This window comes from Struthio camelus, chromosome 3, assembly GCF_040807025.1.
Source record: "Struthio camelus isolate bStrCam1 chromosome 3, bStrCam1.hap1, whole genome shotgun sequence".
Lineage (NCBI taxonomy): Eukaryota > Metazoa > Chordata > Aves > Struthioniformes > Struthionidae > Struthio > Struthio camelus.
This window is the reverse complement of record NC_090944.1, coordinates 34,605,291-34,627,999: the sequence shown is the minus strand read 5'-3', so window position 1 is coordinate 34,627,999 and position 22,709 is coordinate 34,605,291. Positions and strand designations below refer to the sequence as shown.

Genomic DNA, 22,709 nt, shown 5'->3' with positions numbered 1-22,709 from the left:
TTGTTTGTTCAGGGTCTCTCCCTGGAGGCACCCACCTCCAGCTGCTACGTTGTTGCACTGTCATTTAAATAAATAACTTTGCTGCTGGACATGTGTGAGACTGTTCCTCAGAAACCTAGGGTTGAACTGTTTCCATAACAGAAGGACTGGTTGGAGATCTGAAGTCTGGAGGCAGCCTTGGTTGCAGTGACCATGAGATGGTGGAGTTCAGGATCCTGCGAGGAGCAGGCAGGGCAATGAGTAGGATTGCAACGCTGGACTTCAGGAGAGCTAACTTTGGCCTCTTCAGGGACCAGCTTAGGGGAATCTCATGGGGTAGGGCCCTAGAAGGAAGAGGGGTCCAAGAAAGCTGGTTAATATTCAAGCATCACCTCCTCCAGGCTCAAGAGCAGTGCATCCCTCTGAGTAAGAAGTTGAGCAAAGTGGGCAGGAGACCTGCATGGATGAGCAAGGAACTCCCAGCAAAACTCCAGCAGAAGAAGGAAGTGTACAGAAGGTGGAAAAGGGGACAGGCCACTTGGGAGGAATACAGGGACGTTGTCAGAGCGTGCAGGGATGCGACAAGGAAGGCTAAGGCCCAGTTGGAATTAAATCTGGCCAGGGATGTCAAGGACAACAAGAAGGGCTGCTTCAAAGACATCAAGAGCAAAAGGAAAACTAGGGAAAACGTGGGCAGTTCAGAGAAGCAGTCGAGCATGCAGGTTTCTCAGGAGAGGTGCAAGAGGATCCTTCATAGTCATGTTCCATGCTGTCTCCCCTGGCTGTATGCACCCGCTGGAGGCATCCTGACTTGAGCAGTGTTTTACTGACTCCCCTGCCACTATACCACCCCCCTTCCCCCATCTTGCCTAGTTTAAAGCCCTCCTTACCAGGCTGGCCAATCTGTTGGCAAAGACAGACACACATGCCCTGCTTAGTGAGGCAGATCCCATCTCTCCCCATCAGCTGTTGATCTTCAAACAGGGTCCCATGGTCACAGAAACCAAAACCCTGCTGCCAACACCAGTGGCTCAGCCAGTTGTTTACTTGGAAAATCCATCTACTCTTCCTCCCGTCCTTCCCCCTCACAGGCAGGATGGAGGAGAAAACGACCTGAGCCCCCACACCCTTGACCACTATCCCCAGAGCTCTGAAAACCTGTCTGATGGTATCCCATTTGCCTTTCGTGTCATTAGCGCCCACATGGAAGATCAGCAGAGGGTAGTAGTCCAACGCATGGACAAGCTTTGGCAGTCTTTCCATGACATCTTGTATTCGAGCCCCTGGCAGGCAACAAACCTCTCTGGACAAGAGGTCAGGTCAACAGATAGGTGCCTCTGTCCCCTGCAGCAGGGAGTCACCCACAATAATCACTCGCCGCTTCTTCTGGATGTTCCTGCATGGCACAGGGTCAGTTGCCTCCCTTGAAGCCATGCCCAGCTCCTCCTCAGCCTGAAGGGCACTAACCCTGTTCCTCAAAGGCAAGTCTTCAGGAGGAGCAAGAGCCTTGCTCCTCCTGAAGACAAGTGACCAGTTTCCAGCCTTCTACAGTGTTACAATGTACTGTTTCATATGGCACAGATCCCTCCAGCAACTCCACTGCAGTGGGGGGGTTGAGATTCCTGGAGCTGCATGGTCTCTGAGAATAGCTGGTGTATCTCTTGCTCATCTTCTTGGATACTACACAGCCTCCTGACTTCCTCCTGTAACTCCTTTATCTGATGACACAACTCATCAACAGCACACCTTCCGCAGGAGAGCTGACTGTCAGCCCAGGCCTCAAGGAGAGGCCCTAAGCACTCCCTGCAGCCTGAGACCTGTAGAGCTGCATCTGCTGTCTGAGCGTCTGTCTGGGTCAAAGCTTCAGACACCGCTAATGCAGCAACTCCAACAGCCACTGGGGAACATGCTCTGCAGTGTGTCATGACCATACCCGAGGGCCATACCATGTACCCTACTACAGGACAGACTAAAAAACCAGCTAACTCAGGTTTTAATACAAAGAAAAATATAGAAGTCTCTGGAAACCTTTAGTGAAACAAATACACCAAGTTTTCAAAACACTTTTGTGCTAGCGACAGCTAGACCTCTTTGCAGTTCTATCTATGTATGCCTTGTGGCCACTCCTACGAGATTTAACCCTGGCAAAATATACCAACAGCTTAAGTGCTTCCATCAGAAACTTATGCAAATCTGTACATAAACTGAGAAATCTATAACAGTCTGCACCAAATGATTTGTCGCTAGTGTGTACTGACCTCATTTCAATTCAGTTTTACTCATTCATGAATCAGAAGGGAGTAGTAATCCAAAAGGAGTCTGGGGGTTTGATTTTTATTGCAAATCACTTGCTCTTGAAACATTTCACAACTACTTTTAACTACGGCAAATTGAATGAGATGTACATTAACTACTTAAATTTCGTTAGCTGTAGCATGATATGCAAATATTCACATATTCTTCAAATACATAGCCTCATTTTATCGTCGTCCAACTCTGTTCTTGAATGCTTTCAAAGTTTTCCTCATTATTGGTGCAATTCCTTCAACAACAAAAAAGATCAGTTAGGATTATAGCTATAAGTGACTTAAGGTGATATTACCATAATTAAGCATATATTAATAGTCAGCAAGTTAAAACAAGTATTTTGATAGTTTTAGGAAGTTCCTTTACTTTTTACAGGCTTCTTCCCATCTTGAGTCACTCCACTTGAGCTGGAGCTTCCACTGTTGCTAGTAGTGGAGTTTGGATTTGATGAAGTGTTATTTCTGTCTCTGACTTCTGGAATCCTTGTTCTTTTAAAAGAAAATGGGAAAAAAGTTAGCTTTTTGTATCAAACTGCCATTTGCTCTAGCTCATTTTTTGAAAAAAACAGTAGTTATTCATCACAAATTTGAGACTTTATAGCTCCCACTAACAGGCTGAGGAGAGTATTTTATATCAAGTCTGTCTCAGGACTAGTGATACATTTAGAATCATAGGATAATTCAGGCTGGAATGGACCTGGGGAGGTCATCTAGTCCTTTCTTGCACAAATATCCCATTTATTAAACTTGATGCATCTCCTTTATCTTAAAAACTAAATAATCGGAATTTATGACAAAACAATAAAACATTCAGTAATACCACTGTGATTCATAATGGATTCTCTCAGGACCTGTTTGTTCTTTGCATGTTTATTTTTCTTTTTGAACACAGCTGAGTCACTAAGGAAGCTATCTGCCAAAAAGGCCAGTCCACAATGCAAAGTAGAAGTTTTTTTTTTTTTTTTGCAATATTGTCAGCTCTGACTGAAATCCACTTTTACATCTATATGTTTAAGTTGAAATTGATGTGCTATTTATCACCTTACAAATACAAAGCCATACAAAGAAATCAATTCATCCCCCACTTGTCTCCCCACATGAAAATATAGCAGCTAATTAACAAGAATTGTAAGTCATTTATTCCTCAAGGGCAAATTGACACAATGATTTTTCCATGCTTTTTAAAATTAGGAGTGTCTAGGAAAAAAACCACAATAACTAACCCTAAGTATTAGGTTAGGGATCTCAAGCAACAGAGCAAAGATGGAGAAAGTCTCAGCTACAGCACTGATGACTATTGCTGAAGACAGTTTAACTTACATAGCATTTAACCGTCTCAGCATCACATCACTTACCTGGATAGCCTTGTACACCTCAGAATCAGTCACTAACATTTGCTGCCAGTTAACACATGCTGAATTAATGCATACTGCTGCATTTTGAACTTCAAATACAACTACCTCCTAGGGATCTGCATGTGTGCTACAGGACCTTTTTTGCTCTTGCAAGACAAACATGATAAATGAAGACTTCAGCTTTCCTACAACCTGCAAAATTCACAGGTTTACAGAGGGCATGGTCAAAGCAATGAACTGACTGTGCCTGAACAAACTCTTGTTTCTGAAGAAGGCAGAGTAATGACCCTCGTTACGCCTTCTTTCACACAACAGCAGTTCTTTCTAATTTATCATGTTTGAGAAGACTGTGCAGTAGCTTTGAGTAGATCGTTCAGACTGGTCCAGCACTGAAGCTAAAAGAACATTTACTCCGTACTTCAAGCATTTAAATTGGAAGGCTAGTCTTTCTGTACAAAGACATGCCCTCCCAAAGGACAAATGAAAGTAGAAGACTAATTTGAAATATCAAGCTATTGCTTTTCGCTTTTCACTGATAATAGCAATAGCCTGGAAAACACTTCCTAATTTAAGCACCTAAAGGGGTTGCTATACTACAGTTTCATAGCGTAAAAGCCAATTTCAATAAGTTCCTGCATCCAGGCTCTCATTCTTGCCCCAGTGCTACCACTTGCAGCCCCCTCATCCAGACCAATAAAGAAGGCTGTTAGACTGCAAATTAAGTTCCTGAAATTGCTAGGTCCTTCTTAAATACACTTTCCCAAGGTTTTGTAGTTCCCCCCAATAAACTCAGGTCAGTTCAGATATCTAGTTTACAGCATCGGGCACATGAGAAACTGCTCAGCACAACTACAGGCCCTGCAGTGTGAACACAGAAGCTTACTTAAAATGACTCTGATGACATTTTCAGCTACACTAGTCAGGCACGCATCATTTTTGACAGCTAAATTTTATCCTCCCCATTCCCAGCTGTCTGCCCACATGTTTGTCAACCTGCATAACTGTTCCCTAATTCAATTAAAAGCAAACCAGATTAATTCTGTTTTCTCCAGAAGGCATCATTCTGACTGAGCTGAGCTGTGGAGCAGTTATGCCAATATGGGAACAACCACAGGCTACAGGGAAAAGGCAGGGCACCACGCTCAGCAGCGGACAGCAGAATGAGTGACCACAGCTTAAGATACCCATAATGAAGCAGTATGAATACTTACCACAACTTTTATGGTCCAACTGCTGGCACACGGACCCATCAACTCATGGCATGCTTTTAAATCAAACTGCTGATTTTTCCCCTCTCACAACAGCTGATATACAAATAGTAATAAAAATAGCTCTCTTCTCACTGCATAGTCAGAAGGTCAGAGGAGAAGAAGGGGCAGAAGCTGGTGCCTTCATATCGTGGCCGTCCTCTTAGACGGAGTTTGTCAGGGCTGTAGGGATGGTAGGATAAATCCCACACCTCAGCTTTGGTTCACAGGACTGCTGAACTACCCTGAACTAGTCTGTAACAAGGAAAACTTGCATTTGTGCTGCATAAAGGAAACATGTGTGAATTCTCAGCTTTTTCTTCCGCCAGTGATGTGTTCGCTATTGCTACTGACTGTTCCCAGACTCTCCTTTAAGCTGCCAAAGCAGAAAGCCATGATCAAGTATATTAACAGTTGCTGAGATTCACTCTGGACAGCTGACTGGGAATCTGGAAACTGGAATCTCCCTAGGATGTCAAGTGGCATTAACATAATCTGGAGAAAAACCAATCCACTCACTCAAGGAGGATGAATTCAGCACTGGCACTTGAGGAGCACGATGACAATGCACAGAGAAGCACACAAGACAAAAAGCAAATCAGTTTCTAGCCATTATCTATTTAAAAGAAGAGACATTTACCACCTCAAAAATAACTTGCTAGCAAGCTTCTGTGCTGACAAAGACATCTAATCTTAAGTTAAAAGCATCAGACAGAATACTTACTTGGACTTCTCCATGGGATGAAGCTGAATGACAGATCCTGCTGTCCCATGGATTTCTTGCTGTCGGCGAATGTTCCTGGGTGGCTTTGCCACACTGTTCATGTAAGCCATTTTTACTTGACGGCCTAACACAGAAGCAAGGAGAAGAGGATTTTTTACATGTCCTTTTTTGTTTGAAACTCAGTTGAAACTCCCTAGCTTCCTAGGTTTAAATCGGGGGGAGTGGGGGGGGGGGTAAGGGGCGCACGCGAAATGGTACTAGAATCTTCTTTCCTGAATGAAAGTAGTAACTGAACAATGGCAAGCTGTACACAGTCTGCATACAGTCTTTCTTTATATTAACTAGCATGGGTTTTTATAACTATAGCAACAATATAAGAGAATGCAATATAGAATCCTCAGTCTAAACCAACAAGATCAGATTTGTCTACAGTATGTTGCACGTATTAGTGTATTGTGTTAATGCATGTATTTATTTTGTGTGCAACTTGTAAATTAAAAGGAACAGCACGCTTGCATAGTGCCTTCTCCTACAGTTGTAGGGTTATTGCTCGGTGCAAACAAACCACTAAATCCTACATAGTTAAGTGTGAAGAATAGCAGAAAAGACTGGGTTTTGAAAATGGAAGAGCTACCCAGATTCTACCTTTTGGTTTCTCAGACTGAGCTGAGAGAATGTTTTTTGTAAGCATCTTCAGTTTTTCTTCTCTCTGATTGAAGACCCTCAAGTACATTTCACGCCAAGACTCATATTCCAGGAGGCTCTCATTTTTAAAATCCCTCTGACAGTGTTTCTTCCACAAGTGGTCTGACTCTTCTGTAAATGTCTTGGTTTGAACACAAGGTATTTTAAAGTCAAATATTTAAAAGTAATATTCTCAAGAGCACCTGCTCATAGGCAAAGCCCAACTCCCCAGTGGCAAGAGGTAGAGAACAAAGCCCACAGCACACGTTGACTCACTGGTACACCCACAAGGAGCATGGCAATGCCATGCAGAGATGCCGAGTGCAGTCTAGAAAGTACACAGTTTCAGAAAGCAGAGCTCTATGCCTGAGTTAATAAGCTATGCTTTCAGGCTAGAAAGCAGTTTCTAGGATAGGCCCAGGCCACAGCAGCTCTCAATTTTAGGCATACAGAGAAGTAGCTGACTTGCACTAAGAGGTGTCACATGCTCAGAACCTCAATGTTCAAAGATATCGTGGAGCCAAAGTCCTAACATTGTAGGTAAGAGACCTACCACATGCATGAAATATCATCATAAGTATTTCTCGATTTGTATGCTTTGCACTCATAACAATTTTTGTTCTACCATGCCTTCCCTAGCTATTTCAGTGGCAAATACTTTTTTATTTTTAGAAACAGAAATGCTTTTCTACCCACATTGGCTTTCACTTAGTCACCACTAACAATTTTCCCAAATGCTTTAAATCCTGACAGTGGAGAAAGAGGGGCTTGATAATGATAGCTGAATTCAAAGAAATAAATATACAGGGCAGAAAAAACAGTGTAACCTGTGGGGCATCTTTACCAGAAGGGGTGCAAAGAAGGCAGAAAAAGATGTTCAGTGTCCTTTGTGGTGCCCTGAATTTAACAAGAAAGAGTTACCGGATTACATTCCTCTATTCGAAACAACTGCTCTGGTGTGCAACGCATTAGTACAGGCTCAAGAATTTCAAAGGGCACGCCTCCTACTTCATGTAGTGCTACAAAGAAGGACAGTAATTTCAGTATCCTGTTTGTTTTACTCAATTGGTAACACCACTTGCCTAACAGCTTAAGGATAATAAAGAAATACAGTTTTATTTTAACAAACATCCAATAGAGCACATGTTCTGAAGTCACAGTATGAAAAAACTTGAAAATCAGCAGTTCTGTCTTCAGATACCATTGCCAATCAGTACAGAAAAAGCATTCTTGAATTGCTACTGCCCTGTCTTCACTGGTGTATCCCTCCCCTCTCGGTCTAGGCAAGAAAATACAGTTTCTTGATCACTCGGGCACCACCTGTTAAAATCCTTAAAGTACTCACAATCAATATTATTTTGAAGCACCCGGATGCACTGTTCATACAGTGTAAGCATCTTTGAAAGATAGACTGTTTTAGAGCCAGAGTAAACTTGCATTTTAGAGTTCAGTCTCCGTCCTGTGAATTGAACCGTCTCACTGACTTGCTGGGGTGCTTCTACAACAGGTGCTAGGGAAGTTACAAGCAAAATATCAGAAAACTTTAAAATGCTTTATGCGTTCAGCTTTGAGAGAAACAGCTGGTGAGGCACACATTAATTCTCCTCAGAATACAAAGTTACTGAATCGGTTCTGGGCTTTTACACATACCATAAGTAACAGAAGTCCACTCATCATTTTCTAACAGTAAGACACTACCTACAGCACAAAGAAACTGCACCTACCCAAACTAGCCTTACATGAGTTAACCCAGATCCACATAAGTAATACTCGCATCTAGATAGGACCCTTAATTACCAATCTGCAGCATATTACTGATGTTACTGAGTTACCCTAGAGCAGCTTAAAGTTGCAATAGCAGTGATATTTCAAGACCAGAGCGATGTCAGACCACCACAACCTCACAGAAGGTACAAGTAGAGTCACCAGCACTTTGTTACCTATGTATAAGGATGGTGAAGTCCCTGTGCTGAAGCTACAACTGAAGCTTCCTGTATTTCTTTACCTAAGCAAGTTTCTATTCACGCTACCTCTGCTACAAGAGGGGGAGGAGTAAAGCTAAAAGAAGCCTGTAGAATGCATTATCTATGCCTTCTCTAGACCTGCAGTAACCTCTCACAACATTTCCATATTTAGCAGACCATAAGAGGAAGCCTTTATAGTTCCCTTCAGATTCAGCATGATTTCTGCATGGGAGGAAGTAAAGGACAGGTAGCTCCTTTGCCATGGAAAGATGAGCTAATATATTTTATTAGGAAAGAGGATAAGGCTGTCCCTAGGACAGAGCTGTAAAATCTGCACTGTATGTTTAGTATTTAATCAGCCTTGTATACTACTCACCTTTAAACTCAGCAGCATATGGGGGAGAAGAGACTGAGATGCCTGGCAGAAATTTAGGCAGCGGAGTATTAAGAAGATCTTGGAGGGATGCCATCTTGGCCTGTACGCAAGTCAAGGAAACATTACTTGAACATTCCACGTTCGAGTTTACTAAGGCTTAAAACATACTACAACAATACTTATGCAAATCTCAAAAAGTGACCTAGGATAACCAGAATTATTGCTTTTCCGCACCAGTATTTACTCACTGGGTTACTCTCCAGTGCATCCTTTCATTTTCCACTTACCAAAAACACATCACCAAAGGAACTTTGTGGGATATCTGCAATTCGTGCATAAGAGGGGATTAGAGAATGGAACAGATGTGTCCAGCTAACAGGCTTTCAGCTAAACCATTACTGAGGTTAGAGGTGTGCAGTGAACAAGACAAAATTCAAAGATGACAAAACAACAGTTAAATGTTTAAAGGCAGGTTAAATGCCATAAAAGACAGAAATAAACAGCTTTATACCAGGTTCTACCAGGTCTCCTGTACTGTGCAGATAAGCCATTTAATCTCCACACTTCAGATAACCATCTACTGTTCCCCTTAAAAAAACAATTTGAAGATTAGGAGCCTAATAAGTACGGGTCACTACAAATGCTCAGCACTGTGTGCAAGATATAAACCAGGCCTTGGGTGTCTTCCAATTGAAGGCAAGCACTTGTGAATTTTGGGTTGCATCTCCCTGAACTTCACTTCATTATCTTCAAAAAAAGTTTCCTGGTTACTTACACATCCAAGATATCATCTTCTCAAACAGCTTATGCTGGAATATCACTGAACAAAGCTCTACATTAATACTTCTCAATTTGGGATAGACGGTATTATATTCAGATTGTAGATGTTCTACAACAAAAGTGTGGAGCTATCACATCATAGTAAGGATAAAATATATTGAAGGGACCTCTAACTAAAGTCTAATAAACATGTTTAGACCTATTTCAGCTCAGAGAAACTACTTAAGCTTCTTCTACTTCCTGGGACTAAGATACTTCACTTTGAAAACATGTATCAGCCATTTCTACAAGCAATATAAGTGTGTTTTCTTTTAACGCATTAAAAGAAAAAGAATCTGTTTTGCTCCATATAGACATTATCATTGGCTGCCAAAACCCCATAATGTCTGACAAAATGGTTGTACTATACAGTCAAGCAGCTGCTATATTCACAAACCAAGCTAGTCAACAATGGATGAGGGTTACCTGTTTCCTTATTTAAGCACCCTTACTTTAAAGGTAAAAAGCAGGTTAGCTGATATGGATCAGCAAAAAGACTATTTGTCACATACAAAATAATCCTAAAAATACATGACAAATTGTATGCCGCTGGTTTGCGGTAATCATTTTTGTCCCCGATTATTCATAATTATTAGCAATCACCAGGCAGCTGATACATGAGAACCATGCAAACTATTGCTTAAAATACATAGAGTTGGATTTCACTGAAGACAGGAGAACAGAGCTTATTTGTCTGCAGTTTATTTATTATCTCAACCATGCAGTGGTTTACCTTTTTACTGGGAGCTTCTGACTGATCAGCCTCAGATTTCTGTATGTTTTCTTCTTCTTTTGCATGAGGAAATTTTGAAGTCTTTTGTGTTAATGAGCTGTTCTTCTGTTCACTGCACTTCTTTGGCTGTTTACTTGTGGAACAAGCCTTCCTCTTTCTTTTATTTGTAACCTGATCATAATTAAGATAAGATTCAAAAGACATAGTAGGGGGCTCAAACTCCTCATCATTAGGTAATTCAGCTTTGTTTCTCATGTCAAGTTTTTGTTTTTGTTTCCTCACATGCTTAGGATTTCTCTTTTTGGAAGTACCTTTACTAGTCTTTTCCTTCAGGGGGGATAAGTCTTTATTGGCTACCACAGAGCGCTGCTTTTCTGAAAGTTTTTTGCTGTCTGTGGAGGCTGTCTCTTTAAAGCTATTTTTTTTAGCTTTAGGATTGGTACCCTGGGAAGCATGCTTAGAACCGCTGCTGCTACATTCTTTACTATCACATTCTTTCTGAGACACAGAATCTCTGTTTCTGTGTTTGTTTTCCATATGAGCATGCTCCTTATTCAACTTCTCAGAAATGGCAGTGCTTTTGGAGGCCAGTACGGATGCTTCGGACTTCTCTGATGGCTTATTCTCCTTGGAAATGGAAGATTGTGTCTCATGTTTCTCTTTTTCAGTATTTTTTTTGCTTCTGTGACCACTGCAATATGAAAAGGAAAAAAGTCCCCATGTTAATTCAGAAGCCAACTTCTTGAAGAATCAAACTTTTTACCTACACTAGTCAAACTAAAAGCATTAAAACAGTGTGGCAGAGAATTCTGCTCTCTTGTGCTCTTATTGTTCTTCCACATTAGCACATAAACCCAGAGAAACAGCTCTTCGATCTAGCACCAAGACCTACTGCAATAAAAAAGCGAGAGCAAGACAAACACAGGACAACTTCTTAGGTGCTCCCTACCGGAAAAGGGAAGGAGAAATACAAGAATCAGTAGGAAAAATAACTGACATAGTATTATTTGTTCAAAATCTTGAGCATTGCCTTGGTTCTCTATTTTTGCACAAGTTTCCCTGCATGTTTTTTAACACAGAGATGGTACGTGAAATGGCTAGAAGGCACATAATTTACAAAGTGCTGTGTAGGTGATTCAGGTTGCGTGTCAGCCAGTACACTTTGCTTATCAAGACCCTGAGACTTCACTTTCCTATTATGTGAATAACTTTAGATTTAGAATGCACTACTGAAGTTAATCTAAACCACGCCTTCCTTAGCTCAATAGCCTCAAATTTTCAAGAGGACTGCAAGACACCTAGAGCATAGTCAGCCTGATGATGGCAGTGGTTGCTGTTTCATAATGAGATGAAATCTCATCTGTTCAGTGCAACTGCTCCATCATGGAAAGTCCCCCACAATCAACAGGAATATCACAGAAACCCCATAAATAAGCAAATCACTAGAGAGCTGCCTCATTTAAACACCACCGTGTTGCCAAAAAGAAAATTCCAGCCTCCCATATCCCTAAAGAACTAGAGAGCAGTGGCCATCACTGGTTTTGCTTACACCAGTTGTGGCCTAAGAACTCATGCTGGTCAAGAAGCAGTTAAAGTCTGAGTGCTGGCTGGTTAATTGACCCATACTGAATCCTTTTATTTGTTTTTCAATATTTATATACAAGATTCACTTCTTCCATTCAATTTATGCATTTGTCATAAGGTATATTTGTCACTCCAAACACTTTACAAAATACAACTCAAAATCTAGGAAAATTATAATATAATTTAATTAAGAGGAAAAAAAATAAAGCAAGTGCACACCTACCTTTTGTTTTCTGGAGGAATAAGTTTTTTCCATTGGTTTACCAGGGATTTAGCTACATTCCCAGCAGTGGCATGTCTCCTGAAACTGTTAACTGTTTTGCCTATGCCAGTTTCCTTTTGAAGACAGTGGAAGACAGACAGGGGAATAAATCATGACTAATATCTCAAAGAACTCTTAAATAGCTCCAAACAGTATTAGCCTACTAGTCAGGGAAGTCTTAAAATGCAGCTAGTGAGATTACAAACACAATTTATACTGCAAACAGAACTGAAAGATATACATATACACACACATATGTATGTATATAAAGCCAAACTATAGAGCACAAAATGCAGTTGTAAATTATAAAACTAAAAAGTTTTATAAGTCACTAAAAGTCACTTTTTCCTCTCTATTAAATGTATGTATTTCAGGAATTTCACTTGTCTTGAATGCTTACGTTGACAAAAGTAAGGCTTAAAAGGCATGCTGCTGAAGTGAATTAGATTAATAGATTCAAATTCCCTTGAGGCTTATGTAGATATAGTTTAGCAAGTTAAAGAGCATCTATACTGGCTGCATTGTCATCTAAAAATGCATCTAAACCAGGATTAGTATGGTGAGAGGGGTCAAAGAAATGGAGTTCATATGACTAAACTCAGTTTCAGCCACAGGCAAGACCGTGATATTTAAAATTTGTCATATTCATTTTCTCCTTTCCCCAGCACAATTATTTTCACATTATCTTTGTGTTTTCAAGCCTTGTTCTACTGAGTTTTGTGTCCAAGCAGAGCTGCCCTGCAGACTTTGTGGGTACATAAATATCACAGATGAATTTTTGAAACCTGTATTAGTAAGTATCCCCGATTCACAAACTCTCACTTTTAAGATACATACAGCCCCTGGAGTTCATTAAGTCAATAACAACCTATTAATGCTCTTGCCAACTAGTGAAAGCTATTTCTGTGAATTCCTTAGGGCCTTAGACAAATAGTTTCACTTTAAGGAGCTTTAGCTTTCATGTAATTTCAGGAATAACTGATTGGAAGTTCAGTGTATTTGAAATAGATGCAAGAGAACTGGTGGGAAGTTTTAGGAAAACTATTCATGTGAGGTATTTAATTTATATTCTACAAAATGCATTAAAATTATATGGAATCCTCAATTATAAAACATCTGTCTTTCCTGTACCTGACTTGAAAGCTTCCATCATAGTCTGTCACATCATAATATGCAAATCTGCTGGGAACACTAATTATCTACCATTTAAACAAGTAACTGTAATATGAGATTATTTCATTCTCTAAGAAAAGCATGTAAGTATTGCTAGACTCCTGCAAAACTGAGTTGAGGCAGGCAAATACCATTGCCAGAATAAGTTGGACAAAATACCATAGTTGACATTTTTCTCATCCTCCCTGAAGGAGGAGATACAGCTTGGATAATGATGCAAGTCAAATATTCCTCATCTATGATTTAGCATGCCTGTTCTTTAGATAAAGAACTAATTTTGAGCTGCTAATACAGACAGAAGATTTATTCACTGACAAAGTATGGATCACCTGTATTTGTTTTCCTTTAACACTGACTTAGGTGCAGTTTTACAGTGAGAAGAAACCAATCTTGAGAAGCAATGCGCTCTCTATATGTTTAGATCCCTGTTCAGTACTAGCACTGCTGTCATAATGCTGCATTTGTCAAGTTGTGTGCCCAGCTTCCACCTGGCTTTTGGAAAAGGCTCCGTGGTTCCTCACACAGAGCTCTAAATGAACTATGATTAAGAGTTAAAATCACAAAATGTAACAATTCTCACTGCTTCTGGGATTGCAGACCCCTGAACTTCACACTAAGAAAGAGTTAAAAGTATCACTGGTGACTTACTGCTAGAATGTCCAGTGTTATATCCAAATCCTGTAGTCCCTTAAGTGCGTTCATAATCTGGAAGGAAATATCAGATTTTTTTGGAACAAATATTCGTAAGTTCTATCCTGTTTTTCCCACCCTCATTCACATCTGTTTAACCCAAAATACTCAATAGTGTTGAGTAACATCCAGTAATTTGAGGAAAATGTAAGCATTCCTTCACTGCACGTAATGGCAGTGCTGGAAATCTGTGCTGGGATTCAGTACAGACTTTATCCCAGATTTCAATAACACCAGAAACCACAAATGCCTCACTACACAGATTATGTTAAAACCCATAACACAGACTACGTACATGCCTCCACACCTGGTGTGCCAACAACCATTGTTTGGCACAGAACCAATTCAAAAATGGCATTATGCAGAAGCAGCACCATGCAAAAGCAGCAAGTCTCCCATCCCATCCCTTCATCTGTTACACTCAAGAAAGGACAAAGCAGACTGGAGGAATTCAATTTACAATAACCCAAAATAAAGTTTTGAAACTCAAGCTCTATTTGTACATTAACAAAAATAAATCAAGAAAGAGCAGCTACTCTGTTCACACTGAACAAGTATATACCTATTCCAAAAATCAACATTTTAATCAAATCAAAAAAGTATTTTTAATACAGAACAGCTCACCTTCCAATGAAAAGTGTTTTGTTAATACAAAAAGTTTCATTTATAAATAGACTATAAATTTCTCTGAAAATCCAGTAGCGCATAGGAATTTTTCAGTTGATTGCACACAAGCAATTCACCTCATCTTTCACAAAGTTCTTTTCTCAGTTGCTATACAGATGATAGAATTAATGTCTAACTCAAGTAAAAGCGTCTCATAGGGCTTTAGCCAAGTCTGGAATATTACTCTAGTTCTTCACATCATTACCATTTCTAAATGCAATGACTGGGACCTACCAGGATGCAAAAAAGACTACCCAGAAACTTTGCAGCTATAATAGCAGCTAATAAAAGACAGTTAATCTGTTATTTGAGTTATCATATTCGATTTGGCTTCTGAAATAGTGTTGCAGGAGGTAAAAGAGGTGCAAAAAATAACTGAGTGGCAAACTTGAAGAAAGTTTACAAATAGCATTATAGGGACATTTTTCTCTAGCGCTGTTCTAAACTTCAGTGAAGTTCTTACGATGCATTAGAAGTAGAACCTAGTGTGCACAGTGAAATTCAGTGCAAGATGTGGGATGCCACCTATACTTCTGGCATGCAGTTCTTCCCGTAAATCAGTCACCCTGCAATAGCATTTCTGTGGTCTAAAGAAATACAGGAGAAGTATTCTGTAGCCTAGGAAAACATGAGAAAAGTTACAACAGTAAGGCATTCACTCAGGACCAGATGTTTTATCCGAAAACCAGCTTTCTTCCAAAAAGTGCAGCTAACTAAAAAATGGCAGGATTCTATTAAAAATAAAACAAAAAATACCTTCCTGGACAAAATTCTGGAACCAGTGCAAAAATAGTGTGAAAGCACTTTAAGAACAGTTAAAAATAACGTATTCCCTGAACCAGACAGTAGTACTATGAATATATATATAACGAAGTTAAGACCCATTTTGTATCTCAAGAGATCTATTCTTTCTCCTGAGGATAACAGAAGTTAAATGTTAAGCCTATACCAGCCACTTCACAGATATAGCCTACACAGGTTGCAAGCTGAACTGAAGACTTTCTTAAAAAACTCCCATCAGAGAAAAAAAAAAAAAAGTGATGCAAAGATAATGTTTAGAAAAGTAGGCAAAAACACATTTGCTCATAGCATTAATCACAAAGGTTAGAAACTAAGTTATCAACATCAAATTTATTTTTATTCGATTGAAAAAGTTACATCCCTATTCATTTATTTTGTAGTCAAAAGGAAGTAACAGATTGTTGAGTGGATATATTTTGCTATACAGGATGATTGGATACTCAAGCAGTGCAAGCCACAGGAAATAAACTCCAGAGCCTTCAGGGACAATCCTACACACGGAAAAATAATATTTAAAGATATGTTTTGATCAAGCTACAAAGTGAATGGGAGATCTGAGTCAAAAACCCATCAAGAGGAAACACTAAGTTAACTTATAAAGCTGAGTTTCATTTCAGAAGACTCGCTAAGATAGTTTCAGGTACCAAGCAATAACTATTCATACCACTTCACAAAAGGCTAAATTACAAAAGTACCGAGATGACAAGTCAATACATCTTAATGAAAGATAAAGCTTTCAAAATTTGTGAGCCAAAGACCACACAATTTTCTTTGCTTTTTTGAAATATGTATTACATTTAGCAAATTAAAACTAGAGGTTTTCATTAGAAATAAGCCAGAAAGAATTGATCAGACACTCCAAAAAATCCTTAAGAGAAGTGATCCGGACCTCTAGAAAGCAAGGAATAGCTTAGTCTGCAATGAGATCAGTAGCTATGTATGTAAGGGGAGTACCAAAGGACAGATAGCTTCATTTGCTTGGTACTATAAATGGGAAACGTAAATGCCAGTATCTAGCCTGCCAATAAGAATTACTGATGTCAGAGTCCTTGGCATTTAGAAACCAAGCATACAGATACAATCAGGAAACAATTCAATTTAATTTGTGGCAAACTTCAGTAGTAGTTCAGAAACTCTGTATTTATATAATTTGCTAGAGAGTTTTGTTTTCTCTATCAAAGCCTGGGAAGGACTGGTGATTTGTAAAGCACATATCAAGCTTCGATACCTACCAGACTTTGGTGAAGGCCACAAAAAGGAATACTGTGAAATACAGGACACAGTAAAGCTTTTCACTGAAACTCAAAGCTCCTTGTAAAACCTGAATTTCTAAGGATTTTCCTATTTCACGATACTCGTATGGTACATCGTTACACTTACTGAACGAATTAAGGGGAAAAGAATGTAATTTATCTAAAGTCTATTACTAGCAGGTTTTCAAAAAGACATGAAGTTTGATTCTCAAGGTGCCTTGCTCTAACCTTGCCTTTTAGGCATGGAAGCTGTAGTCAGCTTGGCTCTTCTTACCTCACTGGACTGCAGCCAGTAATTCTTCAGGTCTTTCCATATCCATGCAATATTAAATCCTCCACTGCCTTGCTAGTTTTAAGCTTATTTTATCTTATATACTGCTGTCAACTATACTCTCATGGAAAAACTTATGGACTTCAAAGGAAATGGAAAAAGATTACAAAACCCTGAAGAACATAAAAGTTACCTCTACCTTTCCTTAACTGTCCCATGTAACTCCCAAATAAATTCTTGATTTCTAGAGGATCATTCAAAGTCTTAGAATTGTTATTTTTCCCATAAATGACATTCAGGTCAAGCCCAAGACACAGGTCTTCACCCAATGTAAACAGGTAACAGAAGTAGAGTCTTATTATCAAACTGAGAGCAGGCACATACATGCTGGTCTGACAAAACGAAGATAACAATAAGCTCAAGAGTGAGATAAGTCAAAGGGAAGGAGGAAAAGCGGGCAGGCATTTGGAAAGCAGAGTGCAAAGGTAATGAACACTGGATAAGAAGCATGTGAGCAAACAGATTTCCAGGGTCCAAACCGAAGACAGTCATGATATCAGTAGCTGCCAGGTGCCTCAGGTTCAGTCTCTTCTCACTGCTCTAATGAGACTGCTGCCTCTCTTACCAGAGTATTGTACAGTCTCCTCGCTTTTTCTAGCTGAGCCCAGACCCCTCAGGAAGGATGCGACCCATTCACCAGAGATGGGTCCCCAGGCAGTCTGTGGTCCAGGGACCAAATGAACTTTTCACCACAATAACATCACCTACCCACCCTTCCTTCCTCTTCTTCCCTGCTCACTAGCTGGTTACATCTCAAAGTTACTTTTATCTTCCACCTTCTCCACATCACATGACAAAGCATCTTCAGTCTGGACTAAGCATGACTGATCCCCCGCTTCAGTATCTTGCGCTATTTAATATCCTTTGAATATCACATTGATAGATACTGAAAAACTATCACACATATGTATGTGTTTATTATATAAATAAAAATCCATTTTTCAACAGAAGGTATTTGCTTAGCTTTAATATTAAAGATGACATTTCATTCAATGCTAAGGCATTGAAGATACCTGACAACTACAAAATGAAATAGTTCTGTTAAACGATTCTGAGAACCTTGAGGCTCTTAAGGCAGCTTACATCCAACCCAGTTAGAGCCAACAACTTTCAGAGTCCAAGTTCAGAAGGGATCCTTAAGGTTGTTTAGCCTGTTCTCTTCTGTAACACAGAATGAAGTTTCACCAGGTGATTTCCACATGACGTCCGTAACATCTGGCTGAGAAAGACACCTCATTTGGAAGGAAATCAAGCCCTAGAAGATGGCAGGTTAGCAAAGCCTAATGCATTCAAGTCCTTCCTATGCTCCGTTGCCCTAAAAAACCCCATTAAACAGAAAAAGCCCCCCTTCTTCTGATTTTCCTATAAATTTGTCCAAGTTTGTTTTTTGTCTACTGAATCTCATTATTTCTTTCCACTAAATGAAGGAGTCTTCTCCTTTCAAACATCTTGCACAACACAGGGATTTAGAGACTGACCGTATAACCTTAATAGCTAAGCAGTAAAGTAAACAGACTGACCTGAGTTCTTTTAGTTTCACTAAGTTACTACTCAGAGCTATAGTCATTCTGTAGCTGTCCCAATGTTTTTCCAGTTTGTCAGCACTGCTTTTAAAAAGTAGTGCCCAGAACAGGGCATAATATTCCTGTAATTGTCCCTCTAATAGTATATAGTAGTAATAACATAACCCTGCTAAGCTACCCAAAGATAACATTTATTCCATAAGCCACTGCATTGGACTGCAATTTCATGCTCAACTGGTAATACATCAGAGCTCCAAATCATTTTCTGAGTCAGTGCTTTCCAAAATACAGCCTTCTATCCTGAGCGACCTATATTCATGGCTCCTAGCTGTGACTTTCCACTGAGCCGTGTTAAAATGCATGCTGTTGAAATGAATGTAGTCTACCACATGATCAAGGTTGTTTTCTAGAAGAGTCCCCTTCATTTGACACAAACTGCAGTATTTGCAACATTTCCTACAATGCTTGCTTTCTTCTAAATGAAGAAAAATTTGAATAACATCATGTCAAGAACAGATGCATAATCTCCCCTCAGAAACCTTGAGAAGTCTCTCTTATTTTTGCTGAGTATTTTAAATCCAATCTATATATTGCATCAGGTCCATACACTGCATTGCTACTATAAGCATCATACAGAAGTCAGATGCCTTATAAGACTTAAGTGTATTTATGACAATTGCAGTCAACTGAATACAATTTCAGATGAATTTGGCACCAATAGCTACACGAAGTCTCAGTGAGTAGTAGCACAGACCATGATACCATCCTTCAGTTTTATATCAGTTATCTTATATGCACAGTTGTGCAGTTGCTCAATGTATTACTTAATAGATGTCAATGACATGGATCATTTTACTTCCCTGAACAAACACCGGCACTCTAGCATTTTTCCAGTCTTGCAGAACCTTCCTAATATACGGAAATTCATTAAATATCTAACTCATTCTCTTCATTCTTTGGTTAATTCTCTGAAAATTCAATGGAGCAGCTATGAAACCTTGCATATCAAAAACCTTACAGCATGAGCAATTGATATTCTGCGTCTTCCCTAGTTACTGTCAGATCAGAAAGCATTTAGTAATTTATTAAAGTGATAAGATTAGACAAAGAATTCTCAAGTAGGGAACAGAAATTTCTGACAACATCAACACTTACCTACATAATGGATCTGTAATATTTATCCTTTGCAAATTTGTTTAGAACATTCATCATGGTCTTTAAATGCAATAACCACAGATTGTTATTACTGGATTCACCTTTTATTAATAGTGCATTTCATGTCTGCCAATTTATAGTTATTAGTTTCTCCCTTTCTCTTCATTCCCTAGTTTCTGTTACCCATAACCATTTCTATTTTGCTAGATGCAGCTTTACCAGTGAAAGTAAAGTGCTGCAGCACCACCATTAGTCCCAATTTATGCAGCACCTGCTCTTGGTATTACCACAGAAAAGCTGTGCATCTCCTCCCTTAACAGGGCCAGATCTGCAGCACAGCTATTTATATTTTCACTTTCCAATTGGATGCATTTTGAAATTTGCTGTTTTTAGGTCACCCGGGAAATTTAATTACCACTAGAACCGTTTCTCTGCATTCCCTTTCAATTGTTTTTGTTCAGAATGCCATTTCAACACCAGCCCTAAGCATTACAGAATCTAACGACTGTATGAAGTCCAACCATTTCTGTAGTGCAATAAAAGATTTCAGTTTTGCTGAACTGTGAATTAAAACATCTGAAGTAGTAACTGCATATAAATATTTGTATTTAGGATAACGATCATCTACAACACTGGTATTTAGGACTATAAGCCCTTATTGGCAAAAAGAAAAAAAAAAAACAACAGTATTTCATACATATGTATATGCATACACACTTTGAAGACAAACACTACATGTGAATGTAATAATGAAGTTTTTCAAGTTTAACAGCTACCAAGTATTGTGAAAATTAAACCATACAGCTGCTCTCTGCCTCCAAATGCCTTCACTAAGTTATATCACGTTCCAGTATCCCAGAAATCAGTCACTGGAAACATATTCAGTTGGCGGAGTAACAGAATCCAAACCTCAGTACCCTTTGAATCCACTTCTCTTCGGTCAAACATGACTTAATGAACAGCAAGTCAAATTTAGGGATTATTGCTTTACTGCCCTTCAGGTAAGAGATGGGGCTGCTGTTCAGATACTGTGGCTGGTGAAGGACACAGGGGGTCCAGGCAGCCTTCCCTCCCCAGAGCCTGCGCTTATCACCCTCTTTGTGGTGTATCTTAAGTGTCAAGCAGTGCTTCCTTCCGCTGCTCTGATCCATCCTTCACCTGATGTTTGCTTGTTTCAAGGATGCCTTATCGAGTTCTTGCAGCTACTGAGCAGCCCCGCTATCCTACAGGCTGTTTAATTTCTTTCAGAGATAAGAGAAGCTTTGTTCTTCCTGTACCAAGAATAATACTACAAGAGTTCACACTTCCCACTCTTTTTGCTGCACACCATTAAAACAAACAAAAACACTTATTTCATGAAGAAATACTTTTATGAGCATAGAAATCAGCACTTCAGCAGCTATGATTTGCATTTTTAGTCAGGTTGACAAGACTTCACACGTACCTAGCAATGTCTGTTATAACGTCATCATAGCTAAAACACGATCTGCATATCTACTTTTAGTAGCCCTTCTCATTGTCATCAGATGCTACACAGCGTTTCTTCTTAAGACTTAAGTCTTTAGCATTTATCAACATGGAAAATAGTCACACGCAATCTGAACGCTACCTAGCATTCCTTGACTCCTTCCAGGTCATAACCAGGGGGCAATAAAGCAGAGACCTGTGACCTCAGTATAAGTTTTCAAAATCAGTTCACAGAGCACCTCCGCAAAGGCCTGTTCTTTACAGTCAGCAGGATTTCAGTAAAAAAAAAAAACATACTAGCAGCAACTCATGGGCACAGCACATTCAATTAGTTCAATTCAGCAACAACATCCCCCTCTGCACTCAATAATTGAGTCACGAAGCAAAAAACTAAGGAAGAAATAGCAGGGCCTCAAGCAGGCGAGCACCCCAGCACATTCCCATGAGCCCACTAGGACTGCACCTCCCGGGAGCATTTATAGCACAACCCTCACACCAAGCTCTACCCATACCGCAGGCCACACTTGCTGTAGGGTGTGTGTATATTCATATTATTTATATATATATACACCACATAACCATTCAGTAGGGGATGCCAAACATGACAAACGAGGGCACACATGACAGTGACGCTCCGGGCCAGCCCGACAGCCCCGCGCACCGCCTCGCCTGCCCGGCACGGGCGGGAAGCGAGGCCAGGTCCCGCCCTCGCAGCGCGCCACAGCCGTTAACGGCCGCCCAACGCCCCGCCGCGGCGCCACGAGCCGGCCGGTGACCTCGCGCGCCCATCCCGGCCGCGCAGCAGCCCCAACCGCGGCGGGGCGGGGCGGGGCGGGACCGAGCCGGCGGAGGCCGAGCCGAGGGCGGCCGCCCTCCCCGCCGCCCTCCCTCGCCTCAGGGGCGGCCGCCGCCCGGTACCTCTCGGGGCTCCCGCGCTCGGCCGAGGCGCGCTTGCAGCTGCAGCACCCTGCGCGCAGCGCTCCGCCCCTCCGCCATGGCAGCAGTGCTGTGCCCGGCCCGCTGCGGCCCGCCTCGGCTCGCCGCTCGGCCCGGCTGCCCGCCCCCGCCGCCCCTCTTGTAGCAGCGCCCGCCGCGCCATAGGCGGCGCCGCCTTCCGCTGCCCCCGCCGCAGGGCCTCGCCGGGCCTCGCCTCGCCCTTTGGTGCCCCTGTCTTCTCCTTGCTTCCCGCGGCTTTCTGCCCCGTTCACCTCCGCGTATTTTTGGAAGAAGTTGTTAACCGATGCCCGCGCACGGTGGGCTCCCAAACGCGCTGCAGATACTTTTGATGCCCCCCCTCTCTGCCCTGGCAGTTGTGGTGGTAGTGTGTGCTCGCAGAAGTAGCTCGGAGGGGTCCCCTGCACACCTGTGCTTCCCTTCTCCTGTCCCAGATCTCTGCTGGGAGGTCCGTCCGCAGAATATTTTTCTCTGGGAGAAGAGCAAGGTGGGGAGAAGGGCTTGTTTTCTTTGAATCAATTTTCTTATTCCCACCACCATCACCAGCAGTACAACAAGCCATCTCCTCTCGCTGCCATGGCCCTGGGTGTCTCTCAGTTAACGCCTGCTGTCCAAGTCAGGACCAAGTTTTGTCCTTTCCTCCAGCCGGTGAGAGCCCAGGGA

General features: G+C 40.9%; 1 protein-coding gene across 1 annotated transcript; it reads right to left on the bottom strand.

Moving 5' to 3' along the window:
* Positions 1-2,292: 2,292 nt before the first annotated feature.
* LOC104151947 (elongin-A-like) lies at positions 2,293-22,136 on the bottom strand. Its single transcript, XM_068937379.1, has 11 exons — positions 22,011-22,136; positions 13,855-13,911; positions 11,995-12,107; positions 10,188-10,878; positions 8,636-8,735; positions 7,641-7,805; positions 7,217-7,314; positions 6,257-6,437; positions 5,612-5,735; positions 2,653-2,774; positions 2,293-2,521 (listed from the first exon to the last, which is right to left on the bottom strand). The coding sequence occupies exons 1-11, from the start codon at positions 22,086-22,088 to the stop codon at positions 2,460-2,462; spliced, it is 1,791 nt and encodes a 596-aa protein (XP_068793480.1). The 5' UTR covers positions 22,089-22,136; the 3' UTR covers positions 2,293-2,459.
* Positions 22,137-22,709: the final 573 nt, after the last annotated feature.

What these genes read in the sequence shown, in the direction of transcription:
- LOC104151947 (XM_068937379.1), bottom strand. Translation starts at nt 22,088, where the DNA reads ATGGCGGAGGGGCGGAGCGCTGCGCGCAGGGTGCTGCAGCTGCAAGCG. An exon ending in GAGCGCGGGAGCCCCGAGAG is followed by an intron (nt 13,912 to 22,010) that starts GTACCGGGCGGC and finishes ATTTCCTTCCAG; the next exon opens with ATTATGAACGCACTTAAGGG. An exon ending in ATATGCTGCTGAGTTTAAAG is followed by an intron (nt 7,806 to 8,635) that starts GTGAGTAGTATA and finishes TAACTTCCCTAG; the next exon opens with CACCTGTTGTAGAAGCACCC.